The sequence below is a fragment of the Zootoca vivipara genome, chromosome 12 (genome assembly GCF_965207765.1).
Source record: "Zootoca vivipara chromosome 12, rZooViv2.hap1.1, whole genome shotgun sequence".
NCBI classification, from domain to species: domain Eukaryota; kingdom Metazoa; phylum Chordata; class Lepidosauria; order Squamata; family Lacertidae; genus Zootoca; species Zootoca vivipara.
Genome location: NC_142595.1, coordinates 79,345 through 94,137, shown reverse-complemented (window position 1 = coordinate 94,137; position 14,793 = coordinate 79,345). Strand labels below are relative to the sequence as shown.

The window sequence follows — 14,793 nt, the reverse complement described above, 5'->3', positions numbered from 1 at the left end:
TGTAACTGGCTGACTGACCGAACCCAAAGGGTGCTCATCAATGGCTCCTCTTCATCCTGGAGAGAAGTGACTAGTGAGGTGCCACAGGGTTCTGTCTTGGGGCCAGTCTTATTCAACATCTTTATCAATGACTTGGATGATGGGCTTGAGGGCATCCTGAGCAAGTTTGCAGACGACACCAAATTGGGAGGGGTAGCTAATACCCCAGAGGACAGGATCACACTTCAAAATGACCTTAACAGATTAGACAACTGGGCCAAAGCAAACAAGATGAATTTTAACAGGGAGAAATGTAAAGTACTACACTTGGGGGGGGGGGGAATGAAAGGCACAAATACAGGATGGGAGACACCTGGCTTGAGAACAGTACGTGTGAAAAGGATCTAGGAGTCTTGGTAGACCACAAACTTGACATGAGTCAACAGTGTGATGCAGCAACTAAAAAAGCCAATGCAATTCTGGGCTGCATCAATAGGAGTATAGCATCTAGATCAAGGGAAGTAATAGTACCACTGTATTCTGCTCTGGTCAGACCTCACCTGGAGTACTGTGTCCAGTTCTGGGCACCACAGTTCAAGAAGGATACTGACAAACTGGAACGTGTCCAGAAGAGGGCAACCAAAATGGTCAAAGGCCTGGAAACGATGCCTTATGAGGAACAGTTTAGCCTGGAGAAGAGAAGGTTAAGGGGTGATATGATAGCCATGTTCAAATATATAAAAGGATGTCATATAGAGGAGGGAGAAATGTTGTTTTCTGCTGCTCCAGAGAAGCGGACACGGAGCAATGGATTCAAACTACAAGAAAGAAGATTCCACCTAAACATTAGGAAGAACTTCCTGACAGTAAGAGCTGTTCGACAGCGGAATTTGCTGCCAAGGAGTGTGGTGGAGTCTCCTTCTTTGGAGGTCTTTAAGCAGAGGCTTGACAGGCATATGTCAAGAATGCTTTGATTGTGTTTCCTGCTTGGCAGGGGGTTGGACTGGATGGCCCTTGTGGTCTCTACCAACTCTATGATTCTAAGGAAAAGGCTGGTGCTGTGCCCTTTTCATTGGAATTATCTGTATGTTTTAATAGATCTTAGATCGGTAGAGATATAGGTAGAAATATAATATTAATTCTATTAATATTTGTTTTTTAATGACAGGAGGCAATCATTTTTCATGGGGGTTCTGTTCCTGGAACCCCTTATGCTAAATTCCCCCTGCCCCTGTTCTGCCCACATTCTGCCTTTTTCCAGGTCCAAAAGGGGGCATGCGTCAGTGATTGTGTGTCAATTGGACATGCCTAAAATGGTCATGCAAGACAGGAGTGCCTGGCGTGCTATGGTCCATGGGGTCACGAAGAGTCGGACACGACTAAACGACTAAACAACAACAAAATGGTCATAGTAGTGGTAGAGGAGGAGGAGGAGGAGGAGGAGGAGGAGGAGGAGGAGGAGGAGGAGGAGGAGGAGTGGTAATAGGTCCTTTTAGAGCCACAGAGCTCAGATTTATTTAGCATTCTGTTTTGACCTTCTGCCAGCCTCCCTACCCTTTATTCCTAATAAAGTTTCTTAATTTGACAGCTGAAGTGTGTGCAATTGTTAACCACAAGTTTTTAGGATCTCCATGTGCCCAGATACTTGGCATTCAGGCTAATGAGCATTTAGGATTATTGGAGTTGTAAGTGAGCAGCATGCTTTTCTGATGTTTGGGAGAGACTCAGAGAGAGGGCTGGCTGCCTTTAAGAGTAACCCATACAGGAAGTGGGGTTGTTGTTTTTTTGTTTTGTTTTTTGTTTTTGTTTTTTTGACGTGCCTCAATCTTACAAGTCAATAACTGGGGGAGATTAAAATTAGAATGTAAGAGGCTTTTCTCACACACAATTCCGCATGGAAAAGGCAATGTAAAACAACACTGAAGTTAAAAAAAGGGGGAGGGCAAGAAACAACTGAAATTGCTGAGAACATTGTAGGAGTGGGGTCTTAGGCCAGGCATCCCCAAACTTCGGCCCTCCAGATGTTTTGGACTACAATTCCCATCTTCCCTGACCACTGGTCCCGTTAGCTAGGGATCATGGGAGTTGTAGGCCAAAACATCTGGAGGGCCACAGTTTGGGGATGCCTGGTCTAAGGGATGTATGGAGTGGGAGTAATCCAGGGGAGACAACCCACACATTTCTCACCCTTTTTTTAAAGCTCACAATCGAAAATAGACTTTTAAAGGAAGTGCAGGCAGCTCATATTGGCGAAATCAAAATAACAGACCACGCTCCACTGAGCGCACACTTCCTATTAACTCTTGTCAGAAATTGTGAGCCATATTTGGTATTTTGGTCCTGTCCTTGACATCATTGGATTTTTTTTAAAAAAGAAAAATAATACAGAAGGAACAGTTTCAGAATTGCTGTGGGAAACAATGAAGACAGTGTTTAAAGGTCTATGGATGCAAGAAAAATCAAGACTGAATAAAATCTACAGGACACAAAATACAGTTAGAACAGGAAGTCTCTTCCCTGGAGCCAAGCACAGGGCAACAAGTTCAAAACAAGCTTACAAACAACTACCTATTAAGTGAAAAGAACTACCGTGTTTCTCCTAAAATAAGACACGTCTTATATTTATTTTTCTGCCAAAAAAACACAACACGGCTTATTTTCAGGGGATGTCTTTTTTTTTTTAAAGCTACTACCCTGGGAGGCTCGGCCCGCCGCTACCGCAGCCGACGTTGCAGGTTCCCCTGGAATCGCCGCAGCCGAGGCTCCGGCCAACGCAGCTCCTCCATGCCAAGGGGCTCCCGCGGGGCCTACGCTCCCTGCCACCGAGGTAGCGCGGCCCGGCCTAGGCCTCACCTTGTCCTCCCAGGCGGAACGCTCCGCAGCGCTTTGCCCCACAGCGAGCCCTTCAAGGCGCCGCCGCCGTTGGCCACCAGGTGCTGCTGCGGATGCGACGTCGGCTCCTCCTTCCGCCGCCGCCGCCTCCCTCCCTCCCCACCGGGCCGCTGCTGGGTCGGGGCTCGAGCGGGAGCCGGCAAAGACAGGGAGGGAGGGAGGCGGTGGTGGCACGCCTGTCTTTGCCGGCTCCCGCTCGAGCCCCGACCCAGCAGCGGCCCGGCGGGGAGGGAGGGAGGCGGCGGCGGAAGAGGACAATGAGCGGCGGCCGGCGGAAGGAGGAGCCGACGTCGCATCCGCAGCAGCACCTGGTGGCCAGCGGTGGCAGCGGCGCCTTGAAGGGCTCGCTGTGGGGCAAAGCGCTGCGGAGCGACTCAGCGAGACCCAGCGGGACCCGGGAGAGACAATACCCCAACACGTCTTATTTTGGGGGGATGTCTTATATTTTTTTTCCTTTAGAAAATCGTGCCATAGCTTATTTTAGAGGGACATCTTATTTTAGGAGAAACACGGTAGAAGCAATAGAAATTGATAAAGCAATGGTACCAATTATTAAATTTAAAACAAAAGTATTATGAATATGGGGGTAAGGGATCCAAACTATTAGCTGCTGGTTGCAAAAAAAAGAGAAACAAAGCTGTAATTACAGGTATAAAATGCAAACAGAAGAAATGGTTTATAGCACAAAATCAGTATCTGTAGAATAAGTTTTTCTTCTCTGTACTCCTCCCCACTCCCCCTCTAGAATAAATTATTAGATACCATAGCAATACCTATACTAAAGGAAGAGGACAGTAGATGTATGGAAAAGGAGGTATCAGAGGAGAAGATAAAGGAAGTAATTTAAAACTTGAAGGTGGGAAAATCATGTGGCAATATTATTATTATTATTATTATTATTATTATTATTATTATTATTATTATTATTATTCTACCCCGTGGTGATGGTTTTAAAACATCCTTTTACAAAACATTTAAGGAACACGCACTTCCACAAATGGCCTGGCTATACAATGTGTTATTGGGGGAGGGGGAGCCTCCTTCCAATTCCTGCATCCCACACAGATTCAATTCCAGGAATAGCCAGACTAGCTTCCTCATGAGGCCACGGCCTAAGCCTGGGTTGTTAAAGTAACAAAGGAACTTCCCTCCACTGTCTGGTAGTTTGAAAGACAAAAAAAACTTGAGTGGGGTGTGCAAGCTAGAAGCTGCAGGCTGGGCAGCTGGGAGACAGAGCGATGCCTGATTTCTGTTGGAATCCAAGGCTGTGGCTCTGGGAGAAGCAATACCATCCTGAGGCGTTAATGCTGCAAACCCCTCCATCATAGTGGCTGCTGCAACCCCTGGACTCTTACACCGCTCAGAGACTGGGGTGGCAGGCAACACAACCCCATTTTAGCCAGTAACCCACTTCCCGCAACTTCAAAGCATTCAAGAATCGTGGTTCTTCCCAAGGTTCCCACCAATGTTGAGTCATACCAATCAATCTCTTTGTTAAATCTAGATTATAAAATATTTACAGTCATTCTGGTCATTAGATTAAAACTGTTTACTGACAGTTATATACACCCAAACCAACCTGGGTTTGTTCTTGGGGGAATAACTGATCCAATAAGGAAATTGGATCAGTAATTCCCACTTCATTTCAACAGAGCCAGTTCCTTACATGTCTCTTGTCCATGTTCAAAGCCTCATGGGGCTCTTGTAAGAAGAGCCAAGAACCGCCTGCCGCCTGGGAGCTTCTGGGTGTTACTGGGCAAGGTGACAAATGCTGGGATCTCAACTCCGTCCCACCCCGCCTCTACTGCTCTGCCTCACATTTCCTTTCCTTGCAGCCCAACTTCCATTATGTGTCTGCACTTAGCGTAAGTACAGGCCTGTATTAACTCAACGAGGAGCTCTCTAACGATGCCTTATGAGGAACGGCTTAGGGAGCTGAGTATGTTTAGCCTGGAGAAGAGAAGGTTAAGGGGTGATATGATAGCCATGTTCAAATATATGAAAGGATGTCATATGGAGGAGGGAGAAAGGTTGTTTTCTGCTGCTCCAGAGAAGCGGACACGGAGCAATGGATTCAAGCTACAAGAAAGAAGATTCCACCTAAACATTAGGAAGAACTTCCTGACAGTAAGAGCTGTTCGGCAGTGGAATTTGCTACCAAGGAGTATGGCGGAGTCTCCTTCTTTGGAGGTCTTTAAGCAGAGGCTTGACAGGCATATGCCAAGAATGCTTTGATGGTGTTTCCTGCTTGGCAGGGGGTTGGACTGGATGGCCCTTGTGGTCTCTTCCAACTCTATGATTCTATGATTCTATTTGCAGACAAATGTATCAGATACAAAGAAGTTATTCTGCAACACTAAGTCATGGGAAACAAGTTCAATACTGGCCCTCTGCTCGTACATTTCCAGCAGAGGTCATTGTCTAGTTTCATAGATGGCCCTAAAATGTCCTGAATGTCCACTAACAGTTCGGCCTCCAGTCCACCGGAATGCAGAACTGGCCAGTTACGTCGGATCACCTTAGACCTCGAGTCCTGGGCAGAAGCATGAGGTGTTGAGTTAGCTCCCTTAAGATTAGGGGCCTCAATAGTACCTACTACATCAGCATGGGAGCATGGAAGTGGTGTCCAATCATCTCGCTGGCAGCTGCTTCCTATGTTGGAAACAAAGAGTTGTCCATCTCCCAGGGGTGTTGTTCTTTCAAAGCATCGAAGTCTTGCAGGCCATAACACTGGCAAGTGCATGTGGGTGGGCACCCCTGCAACAATCCTGCCTTCCAAGTTCATCCACCCCCAGTAGCTCAGGGGCAGAGGTGGATAGATCCAGGGTGTGAAATGAATCTTCCCAGGTACTGTCACAGGTGACCTCATGCATGGTTCCAGTAGTCCATGCTGGCCTTGGGGCGTTTTTTCCTATGATCAGTGTAATTTTGTCCTGCAAGAGCTGGTACTGCCCTCTGTCAGCAAAGACCTCACCACCAAGGTCCAGATCACTACACCAATTAAACACCTCATCAGCAGTGGTTGGTTTATAGCAACAGGACTCTCTAGGCTTGCAGCGTCTCCACCCCCATCGTTCTGCCCGGACACTGAGGTCCAGCACCGAGGGCCTTCTGACGGTTCCCTTGTTGCGAGAAGCCAAGTTGCAGGGAACCAGGCAGAGGGCCTTCTCGGTGGTGGCGCCTGTCCTGTGGAACGCCCTCCCATCAGATGTCAAAGAGAAAAACAGCTACCAGATTTTTAGAAGACATCTGAAGGCAGCCCTGTTTAGGGAGGCTTTTAATGTTTTATTTCATTTTTCTGTTGTGCCGCCCAGAGTGGCTGGGGAATCCCAGCCAGATGGCCGGGGTATAAATAAATTATTATTATTATTATTATTATTATTATTATTATTATTATTATCCCCAAATGGTATTTCCTTTCCTTTCCCAAAAAAGTGCAGTGTAGATTTTTACTGTGGGCAACATCCTGGGCTTTTGGAGGAGGGAGGGGGGCCCTACAGGCTCGACCATGGGTAAGTGCCATCATGGAGATAGAAAATCCAGACACTGGATGCCAACTGTGGGGCGGAGAGGAGGGTACAGGAGTTCAACGATACCCCCTGATGTTCTGGCTAGCTAGAATTGTTCAATGCAACAGAGGCACAACTACCCCTTTTGTGAGCCCTATGGATGAAGCGAGTGGTTACAACTTCCCATATAATAAAGTCCTTCCTGGTTTTGTCTTTCACCCAACTTAAGCAGTAACAATCCAGCCTTGTCTCGCAGGTGCTGATTCATCTCTGCTTGTGCATGGCAGCTCCGGGGCAGTAATTTAAAGCCAACAGCGAGAAAGATAAAAACACAATTAAAAAGTAAACTCGTGAGTTACAGCTCTTGGCATTCCACCATGGAATGCAGGGGAGTTAGAGCACAGCAAGCCCAGGTTAAAAAAACCACGAACTAACTCAAATTTTAAAGCATAATATCTTCTGATCTGTAAGACCAGCTGCCATTCCTGGAGCTATCTGAAAGATTATTATAGGAAAGGGAACCCTCTTACAGCAGCGGAGATGCAAGTCCATTTAGAAAATAATCAATTTTCATGGCTGTTATCAGTTGAGATCATTTCTTACATTTACAAAAATTAAAAATGAGGCTACAAGGAAATGAACAGAATATGAAATGATAGTAATAAGAGATAGTATAACGACTAAGAAATTAATTTCATTCATATATGTAAAACACAACCCCCTTATTGAGAACCCATTTTGCCCCCAACAAAATCTAAAAAGCTCGTGGGAATTATATTGGGATACAAACTTTGAAGAGCATAAATGAAACAATTTTTGGACAAAAGCACCATATAAATATCTGTCAGCTATTACTAGGGAACGTTCACTATCAATTACGCCTGGGTGGTATTTAGTACGTACTGAGGTGCCTATCTTATATAAAGCCCAATAGCTCTCTGTTATGTTGGAAAGGATGTCTAATTATAGGTACATACCAAATATGTGGTAGGAATGTCTACAAATACAACAATTTTGGAAGGAAGTTTTTAAAGCGATATCTCAGATTACAGCTCACAGCTCAGACAATCCAAATAACCCCAGCATAATTTACCATATATACTTCAGATATGGACCAATTAAGAAGTAAGGAATCAATAACACATTTATTAACAGCAGCTAAAACGATAATATCCAGAACCTGGAAAACCTTGCAATTAATGAATATTGAACGCTGGTATATCATCTGGCAAACAGCCATAATGAAAAAGCTGTCACAAAAATTGAAGGTAGCAAGGGGAGAGATAAAGCAAGATAAATTTTTACACTGTATAGTATGATTTTATTAAATATACTAATGAAACAACAGAGAGATGAGTAATATGTACAGAGTATATGTCACAGGCTGGTTGTATGCAGGGGAGTGTTGGGAGGCCCCATCTGGTGGAACCCCTAAGGGAACCCCCTGGGGAGGGAGGCTCCAGGGGTTGGTGGTGGGAGACAATGAGAGGTCAGAGGGAGAAGAGGGCGCAGACTGGGAGAAGGAGGTGTCGGAAGCTGAAGAGGAAACAGGGCTGAGTGAGCAGGCAGAGTCTCGGGCAGAGAGTAGTCCAAAATCAGGGGGAGAAGTTGAAGCAGGAGAAGAGGGAGGCCAAGAAGCAGAGATGGGTCTGACTGGTGAAGAGGAACAGGCGTCTCTCCCTCCTACTGCGGCAAGCTCTCCTCCCAAACAGGTCTCCCGGAACCAGGAGAGGCATGAAGAGGGCCAAGGAGAAGTTACCTTTCCGCAGGTGCAGTCTCAGATTGCTGGGGGGGGGGGAACACCTGGAGAGGAGGGGACTTTCAGTCTCAGCAACTGTTTCATGCGTGCAAGACCTTCCAGAGATGAGTTGTGATGCTCATTAGGCCAGACACTCCTGTCTAGATACAACACATGAAGAAGCTCTTCCTATAGTTGGCTATAGAGAAAACAGGTGGCTTACCTATGGTTGTTTTTTAAGCACAGTCTGCTTACACTCCTGTGAAACAGTAGGCAGTGCAGTGATTTGTTAGCATTTGCATCCCATCCTTCTTCCCCATTATTCAGCTTTTCTGGGTCATGACTAAATCGCTTCTGGTGCACGGAACACCGTGAAGAGTGGCAGAGCACACGGAAATGCCGTTCTTCTAAATTATTTTGAGCAAATGGGGAGTATTCCATTTTCTTGGGCCGATATTATGTTTAGATAGTGGCCTAGACGCAATTCACTGCATCCAGATTCATCACTTAAATCAAGTCCCCACCAGCGACCGGCTGCTCTCTTCTTTGAGTATTTAACTTTATTCTGACAAGCCTCAGGCCTCAGGCAAGCTCTGCACAGGCCTGCTTACACCGATGGCAATTAAATTAAGTCATTACTGTCTTGTCTCATAGAGATGGTTTATTCCATTGCAGATACGCCAATGGACAGGAAGTTGCATCTGTCATAAAACTGAATTTCTCCCCAAGCCTTTCAAAAATGATTACATTGCAAGCGGTGTGTGTGTGTGTGTGTGTGTGTCGTACACTGAACACACAATTTGACACCTTCCACCATGACCATCCTCCACGGCTGCAATTACTGCCATGAAAGACCTTCTGCAAATGCCGTCCTGTGGGCTTGTGCTTTTCACGGATGCTTGTTTGCAGAAGGGAAAGGATGTGAGAAAATCAGAACAGTTTACAGTATATTGCACATCATCTCAAAAGGGCCAATAGAAACATCTTGTTCCTTTCGATCCCACGGCCCTGCTCATCTGTGCCTTTCAAAGCAATGTTTGCAAGCACACCCAACCGCCTTAATAGTGCTGCGTTTATTTGCTGACCTGGAGCAGAATGGGAAAGGACCTCTCAAGGCTAAATATTTATTAAAGCCTCAGAGGGGATGTGTTGTTCTTTCCCCACTTTTTCCACAACAGCAGCTGTGTAGGTCTCCAGAGAAAAATGCAGCAGCTCACTGGGAAAGCTTTTATGCACTGAGAGACAAACAGATGTAGTGCCTGGCCTGGCTTTCTACCAAACATTGTCCTCTCAATTGCTAGCAAGGCCCTCCCTCTCCAAACAAGTTCTACAATACTCATGTGCTTTTTCTGGTGAAGGGAATGGATGGTAACTAGGGTTACCAACCCAAGCTGCCAGGCTTCTATTGTTTTTAGCCATTTGTTGCACCCTAATTCCTCTTCCCATTCTGGTATTACAAGGCCCACTAATTTAATCCTAAATTGAACGGATATTCCAGTCTTATAACTTCAAGTTATGTTTGCATTGTAACCACTTCTATGAATATATTATCTGTGTTTCTTAAAGTTCCTTGAAGGAGTCTTTTGTACATGCAAACTGGGGTTCTCATGCTACATTTATTGTTTGGTCTAAACCACAGAGCCTAGGGCTTGTCGATCAGAAGGTCGGTGGTTTGAATCCCCGCGACGGGGTGAGCTCCCGTTGCTCGGTCTCAGCTCCTGCCTACCTAGCAGTTCAAAAGCACGCCAAAGTGCAAGTAGATAAATAGGTACCGCTCCGGTGGGAAGGTAAATGGCATTTCCATGCGCTGCTCTGGTTCGCCAGAAGCGGCTTTAGTCATGCTGGCCACATGACCCGGAAGCTGTCTGCGACAAACGCCGGCTCCCTCGGTCTATAGAGCGAGATGAGTGCCACAACCCCAGAGTCATCCGCGACTGGACCGAATAGTTGGGGTCCCTTTACCTTTTTATCATCAACAGGATCTGGTAATCAAGATCTGCTACTACGAAGGCAATTTCAGCCACCTGTTAATCTTATTTTAGCATAGTGAACAACTCTGCAGAACTAAAATGGCTGAAAAGCAGTGCTTAGCCGAGATTCCTGTATTGCAGGGGATTAAACTAGATGACCCTTGGGGTCCCTTCCTGCTCTTTGATTCTATGAGTCTATTCTTAGCATAGTAGCACCTGCACTTTGGAACTACCTATTGAGATCAAGCAGGCATCTTCATTGTACTGTTTTCCCACCGCGTTGCAGAACTGGGCTGGGTGGTGGTGAGGAGGTTCTTCCTAAGCCCAAAGTTGTCATGATGGGAAAACAAAATGCAGGTGCCTATCTGTATTCATGTTGTATGTGTGGCAATTGTTGTGGGCTCTTGGAGGGCAGCCTAACCCTCAGTGTGGACTTGGGCCAAAACATGGTTAACCACACCTTTTATAATGCAGATTTTCCCTCATATGAGCCTAGCAAAAGATACACACCCTCAAGAAGGGAAGGATGGGGAAATGGGTGGTGAAAGATGGGGCAAATGCAGGAAACCGCCCTCCGACTGTGGTGAAGGGTAGGGAAGTAGGGGTATGGTACTTGCCTAAACAGAAGTATATGAGAAGATAAATTTAAATACCTTTTCTGGGATGGTTGCATTAAAGCCTTATCATCAAAGAATTTCTTCACAGCAAATCTATCTAGGGCTTGATCTGCACTGTTGAGAGAAAAGGGGAGGGGGAAATTATATTGTTTTCGGGAGTAGCTTTGCTGCTCTGAAATCAGGATATTGCACAGATTCATACCAACTGAATCACGTTCTGGGTTAATTGGCAAACACACCCGATTCTAGATCTGGTATGGCCATTATTGTTTTAACGTGGACATTCATTTTTACAGTGGTTGCCTTGGGAATCTTTTTCATTTTGAAAACTGGCCAAAAAACGTATTAAAATGTGAATGCTTCTTACCCTGCTCCATCAGGACAAGACAACCCCTGACCCTCAGGCACATTTTTTAAAATGAGTCATAGAATCAATTAGCACATTTCACCCTTAGAAGGGTAATTAACTACATACTTAAGGGGGGATTGCTATGCAACTTAAAACATTCTCCTGATTTCCAACCAAGGTTTAGTTCCACTGGTAACTGAAGCTCTACTGATTGCCAAGAATAACTTTCTGCCCCTATTGAAATGCTCCATCCACCTGACATTTGCTCTGAAACAAACGACAGAAAACAATTCTAACCCTGTAGACTTCCTATCTGATTGCCAAAGAATTGATGCTTTTGAATTATGGTGCTGGAGGAGACTCTTGAGAGTCCCATGGACTGCAAGAAGATCAAACCTATCCATTCTGAAGGAAATCAGCCCTGAGTGCTCACTGGAAGGACAGATCCTGAAGCTGAGGCTCCAATACTTAGGCCACCTCATGAGAAGAGAAGAGAAGACTCCCTGGAAAGACCCTGATGTTGGGAAAGATGGAGGGCACAAGGAGAAGGGGACGACAGAGGACGAGATGGTTGGACAGTGTTCTCGAAGCCACCAACGTGAGTCTGACCAAACTGCGGGAGGCAGTGGAAGACAGGAGTGCCCGGCGTGCTCTGGTCCATGGGGTCACGAAGAGTCGGACACGACTAAACGACTAAACAACAACAGACTTCCTATCTTTTCTTGTGCTTTTAGTAGGGCAGAGGGAGACTCAGTGCACGGAGCCATCGTAGCACTGCATTGAGCAAGGGAAGTTGCAGCTGTTTCTCCCCTGCCATTCAAATACCAAAGCATGCTTTAAGACGAGCTCTGGGTCCTTCTGGAGGAAAAAGAAAATTATGGGCCCAATGAATGATGTGGAGCAAAGATGAAGCACCATTCTAGCTATGTAGACCTGGACCTGCTCATCCTCTTGGCTGCAAGGCTACTAAGCCAGCCCAAGAAGAGTAGGCTATAAGTACAAACTACGTTTTTAAAAAGAAAAGAAATTGGAAGTTGTGGAAAGATATGTATATCCTCCTGGCTGATTCAGAAGTTATCCAAAAGATAAATGCAAGAGACCCAGTCATCTTTTTATTAACACATATGACACAGTGACTTCTCTATCATGCGCAAGTTCTTGACATAAACTGACTCACGCTCCTCTCCACGCAGAAGATGCACATCATTCACCAAACATGCCATTGCACTAGCACTATGGTTTGGTCACACTGCCAGAGCTAACGCTAAATATCGTATTTTTTCACTCCATATGACACACCTGACCATAGGATGCACCTAGTTTTTAGAGGAGGAAAACAAGAATTTTTTTTTTGCTTTCTTGAATTGACCTAGACATAGCAGCCAACTCCTAGAGGCCTAGGTGCCTTTGCCCCTCCCCATTAAATATTTGAGGAAGCTTCTTTTGCAAAGGGGGAAAGCTCCATTTTTAAGGCTCAAAGTTGCTGAGTTTCCTTGCAAAGGGAAAAAATCCTGTTTTTATGGGGTTCAACTCACAGTTCTGCAACTTCTCTAGGAAAGGGATCCATTTCTACAGTTTCCAGACAGATAATCTAATCAGCCAGTCACATTTCTCCCTCTGCAGACAACAACTGAGGCCTAGGCAAGCGGCTGGGAGGGGCCGGGAAGGGAGCTAGCTCTCTTATCTCCCTCCCCATCTCTTGCAATCAGCTGCTGAGCGGGTTCCTTTCAGCTCATTCCCTCTTGTTAGCCTTTAGCTCTTTCTTAAAAAAACAACAACGGCACGATCTGCCTTTTGCCCGTGGGCATTCCGGCTCCAGGGACCTTTTATTTAAAATGCATCTCTGGGTTATTTGTGGGGCATAGGAATTCATTCATATTTTTTTTCAAAATATAGTCCGGCCCCCCACAAGGTCTGAGGGACAGTGGACCGGCCCCCTGCTGAAAAAGTTTGTTGACCCCTGCATTAGCCTCACACCAATGCCAGCAGAGGAAGGAGACCTGGGCAGAATGTCCTCCTGCATCATCTTCAAACAGAAATCCACAGCAAGGCCAATTTCTGTGTTTGCCATATGCTGCTGATTCCTGATGGCGATAGGTCAGAGCAGAATCCAGAGCTTGGGCAGGCATCCTCTACGCCTCTCCCTAGCATTTAACAACTTTTTAAGGGAATCTTCCCACTGAATACAGTCTCCAAGATTAGTAAGAGTTAATTATACAGTATGCTGTGAGAAGGCAGTTCACAGAGGTGCCCTAAAAATTTCCAGCAGAGGAAGAATACATTTAAAAACAGCCAAGGCTGCCTCCCCCGCTCAGGCAATGAGGAATAGGCCATTCCAATGGAACCGAAGGAGACTTTCTTCCCTACAGAGGGACCTGTAAATACAGAGGGACGCAGATGCTCTCACATTCTGAGGCCTGTCCAAAGACAACAGCACAGCCCTGTGGACACTCAGGAGATGCCATCTGCATCCGTTTAGAACCACTTATAGGGAGCAAAAGAAGGCAAAAAAGCGTAAGAAAGAAGGCAGGGGGTTTCAGAGGACCTTGACTGTTCTTTCTGAAAAGAGGCCTCATCCCTATCAGGAACATCCTCCAGCATCATCCTCAATGGCAGAGCTCCTAATCTGCCTGAGGAATAAGCAGGATTTCCGCTTAAAGGACTTTAGTCAGCCCAGATTAAAGACACAGATGAATCATAGAGTTGGAAGAGACCACAAGGGCCATCCAGTCCAACCCCCTGCCAAGCAGGAAACACCATTAAAGCATTCTTGACAGAAGAAGGAGACTCCACCACACTCCTTGGCAGCAAATTCCACTGTAGAACTGCTCTTACTGTCAGGAAGTTCTTCCTAATGTTGAGGTGGAATCTTCAGCCAAACATCTACAGCTGGGATTCAGGAGTCTTCCTGCTCTGCTGTTCTGATCCAGGCTGCCATCAATGCATTTTGCAAGAGAACATTTCCTGAGAGTGTTACCTTTTAAATGAGCATAAAGGAACATAAAGGAACAGTTCAACCCATAGTGAAGTTCAAAGTGTATTTAAGAAAAGATGAAGGCTTAGAGAGCTTTAATGTTTGAGCCAAGAGATCAACTGAACTAAGTTCCCCTGTCTTCCCACTCTCATTGTTCACCCAACAGCTGTTCAGGGGAGGTTTGTCTGGGAGTCGGGTGCAGGTGCAGTCCAGTAGGTACAGCTGCTTCAACACATGGCTGACACTAGAGGAGCCACTGCCACATTTGGGTCAGATGCCTGTTTGCCCATCTGCATCTTAGCTATGGGATGAGCTCCATTTGCTCTTTGAAAGACTGTGGTTGAACCTCCTGAACTGAAAACCTTCCAAGAGAGAGGTGGCCTTGGGGAAGCAGGAAGAACTGAATACTGCATAGGCTCAGAGTCCAGAATTAATTTTAGAAATCAGCCCAGTTAAACCAGCTTTCAGGAGAAATGGATGACACTGCAGAATCTATACATATAAAAATGTAAACTGGGTGCGTGTGTTCGTCTCCAATGTTCAACGAAACCGCTTGACCGATTGCGTTCAAATTTGGACACAAAGTCAAATGTGACTACGAGAGCAAGCCCATACTGTTTGCATAGACAGATGTCGCACCTGGGCCAGGTAAAAACCCCAAAACCACATGTTCCAGAACTCACAAATCAGACGAAAGTGCATGCTGGGAGCACAGGAGAGGTTGCAAAACAATGCCCTCTAGTGACGGCTACACTGGTACTGCAC

At 45.9% G+C, this 14,793-nt stretch overlaps 1 protein-coding gene across 16 annotated transcripts in view; it reads right to left on the bottom strand.

Moving 5' to 3' along the window:
• TNS3 (tensin 3) overlaps positions 1–14,793 on the bottom strand; it is an 83,715-nt gene that overhangs the window by 63,199 nt on the left and 5,723 nt on the right. For 6 of the 16 annotated variants that reach the window (XM_088655724.1, XM_088655715.1, XM_088655721.1 and 3 more), the window contains 2 exons: positions 10,742–10,819; positions 8,342–8,377 (listed from right to left, as the gene is read on the bottom strand). The exons of 2 other annotated variants lie outside the window; for them this stretch is intronic. In XM_088655724.1, the coding sequence (XP_088511850.1) occupies positions 8,342–8,377; positions 10,742–10,761 (56 nt within the window). In that variant the 5' untranslated portion in view covers positions 10,762–10,819. Of the gene's footprint in view, positions 1–8,139; positions 8,318–8,341; positions 8,378–10,741; positions 10,820–13,889; positions 14,032–14,793 lie in introns of those variants that run through there. 8 more of the 16 variants (XM_088655722.1, XM_035136333.3, XM_060282026.2 and 5 more) reach the window with 6 other exon arrangements.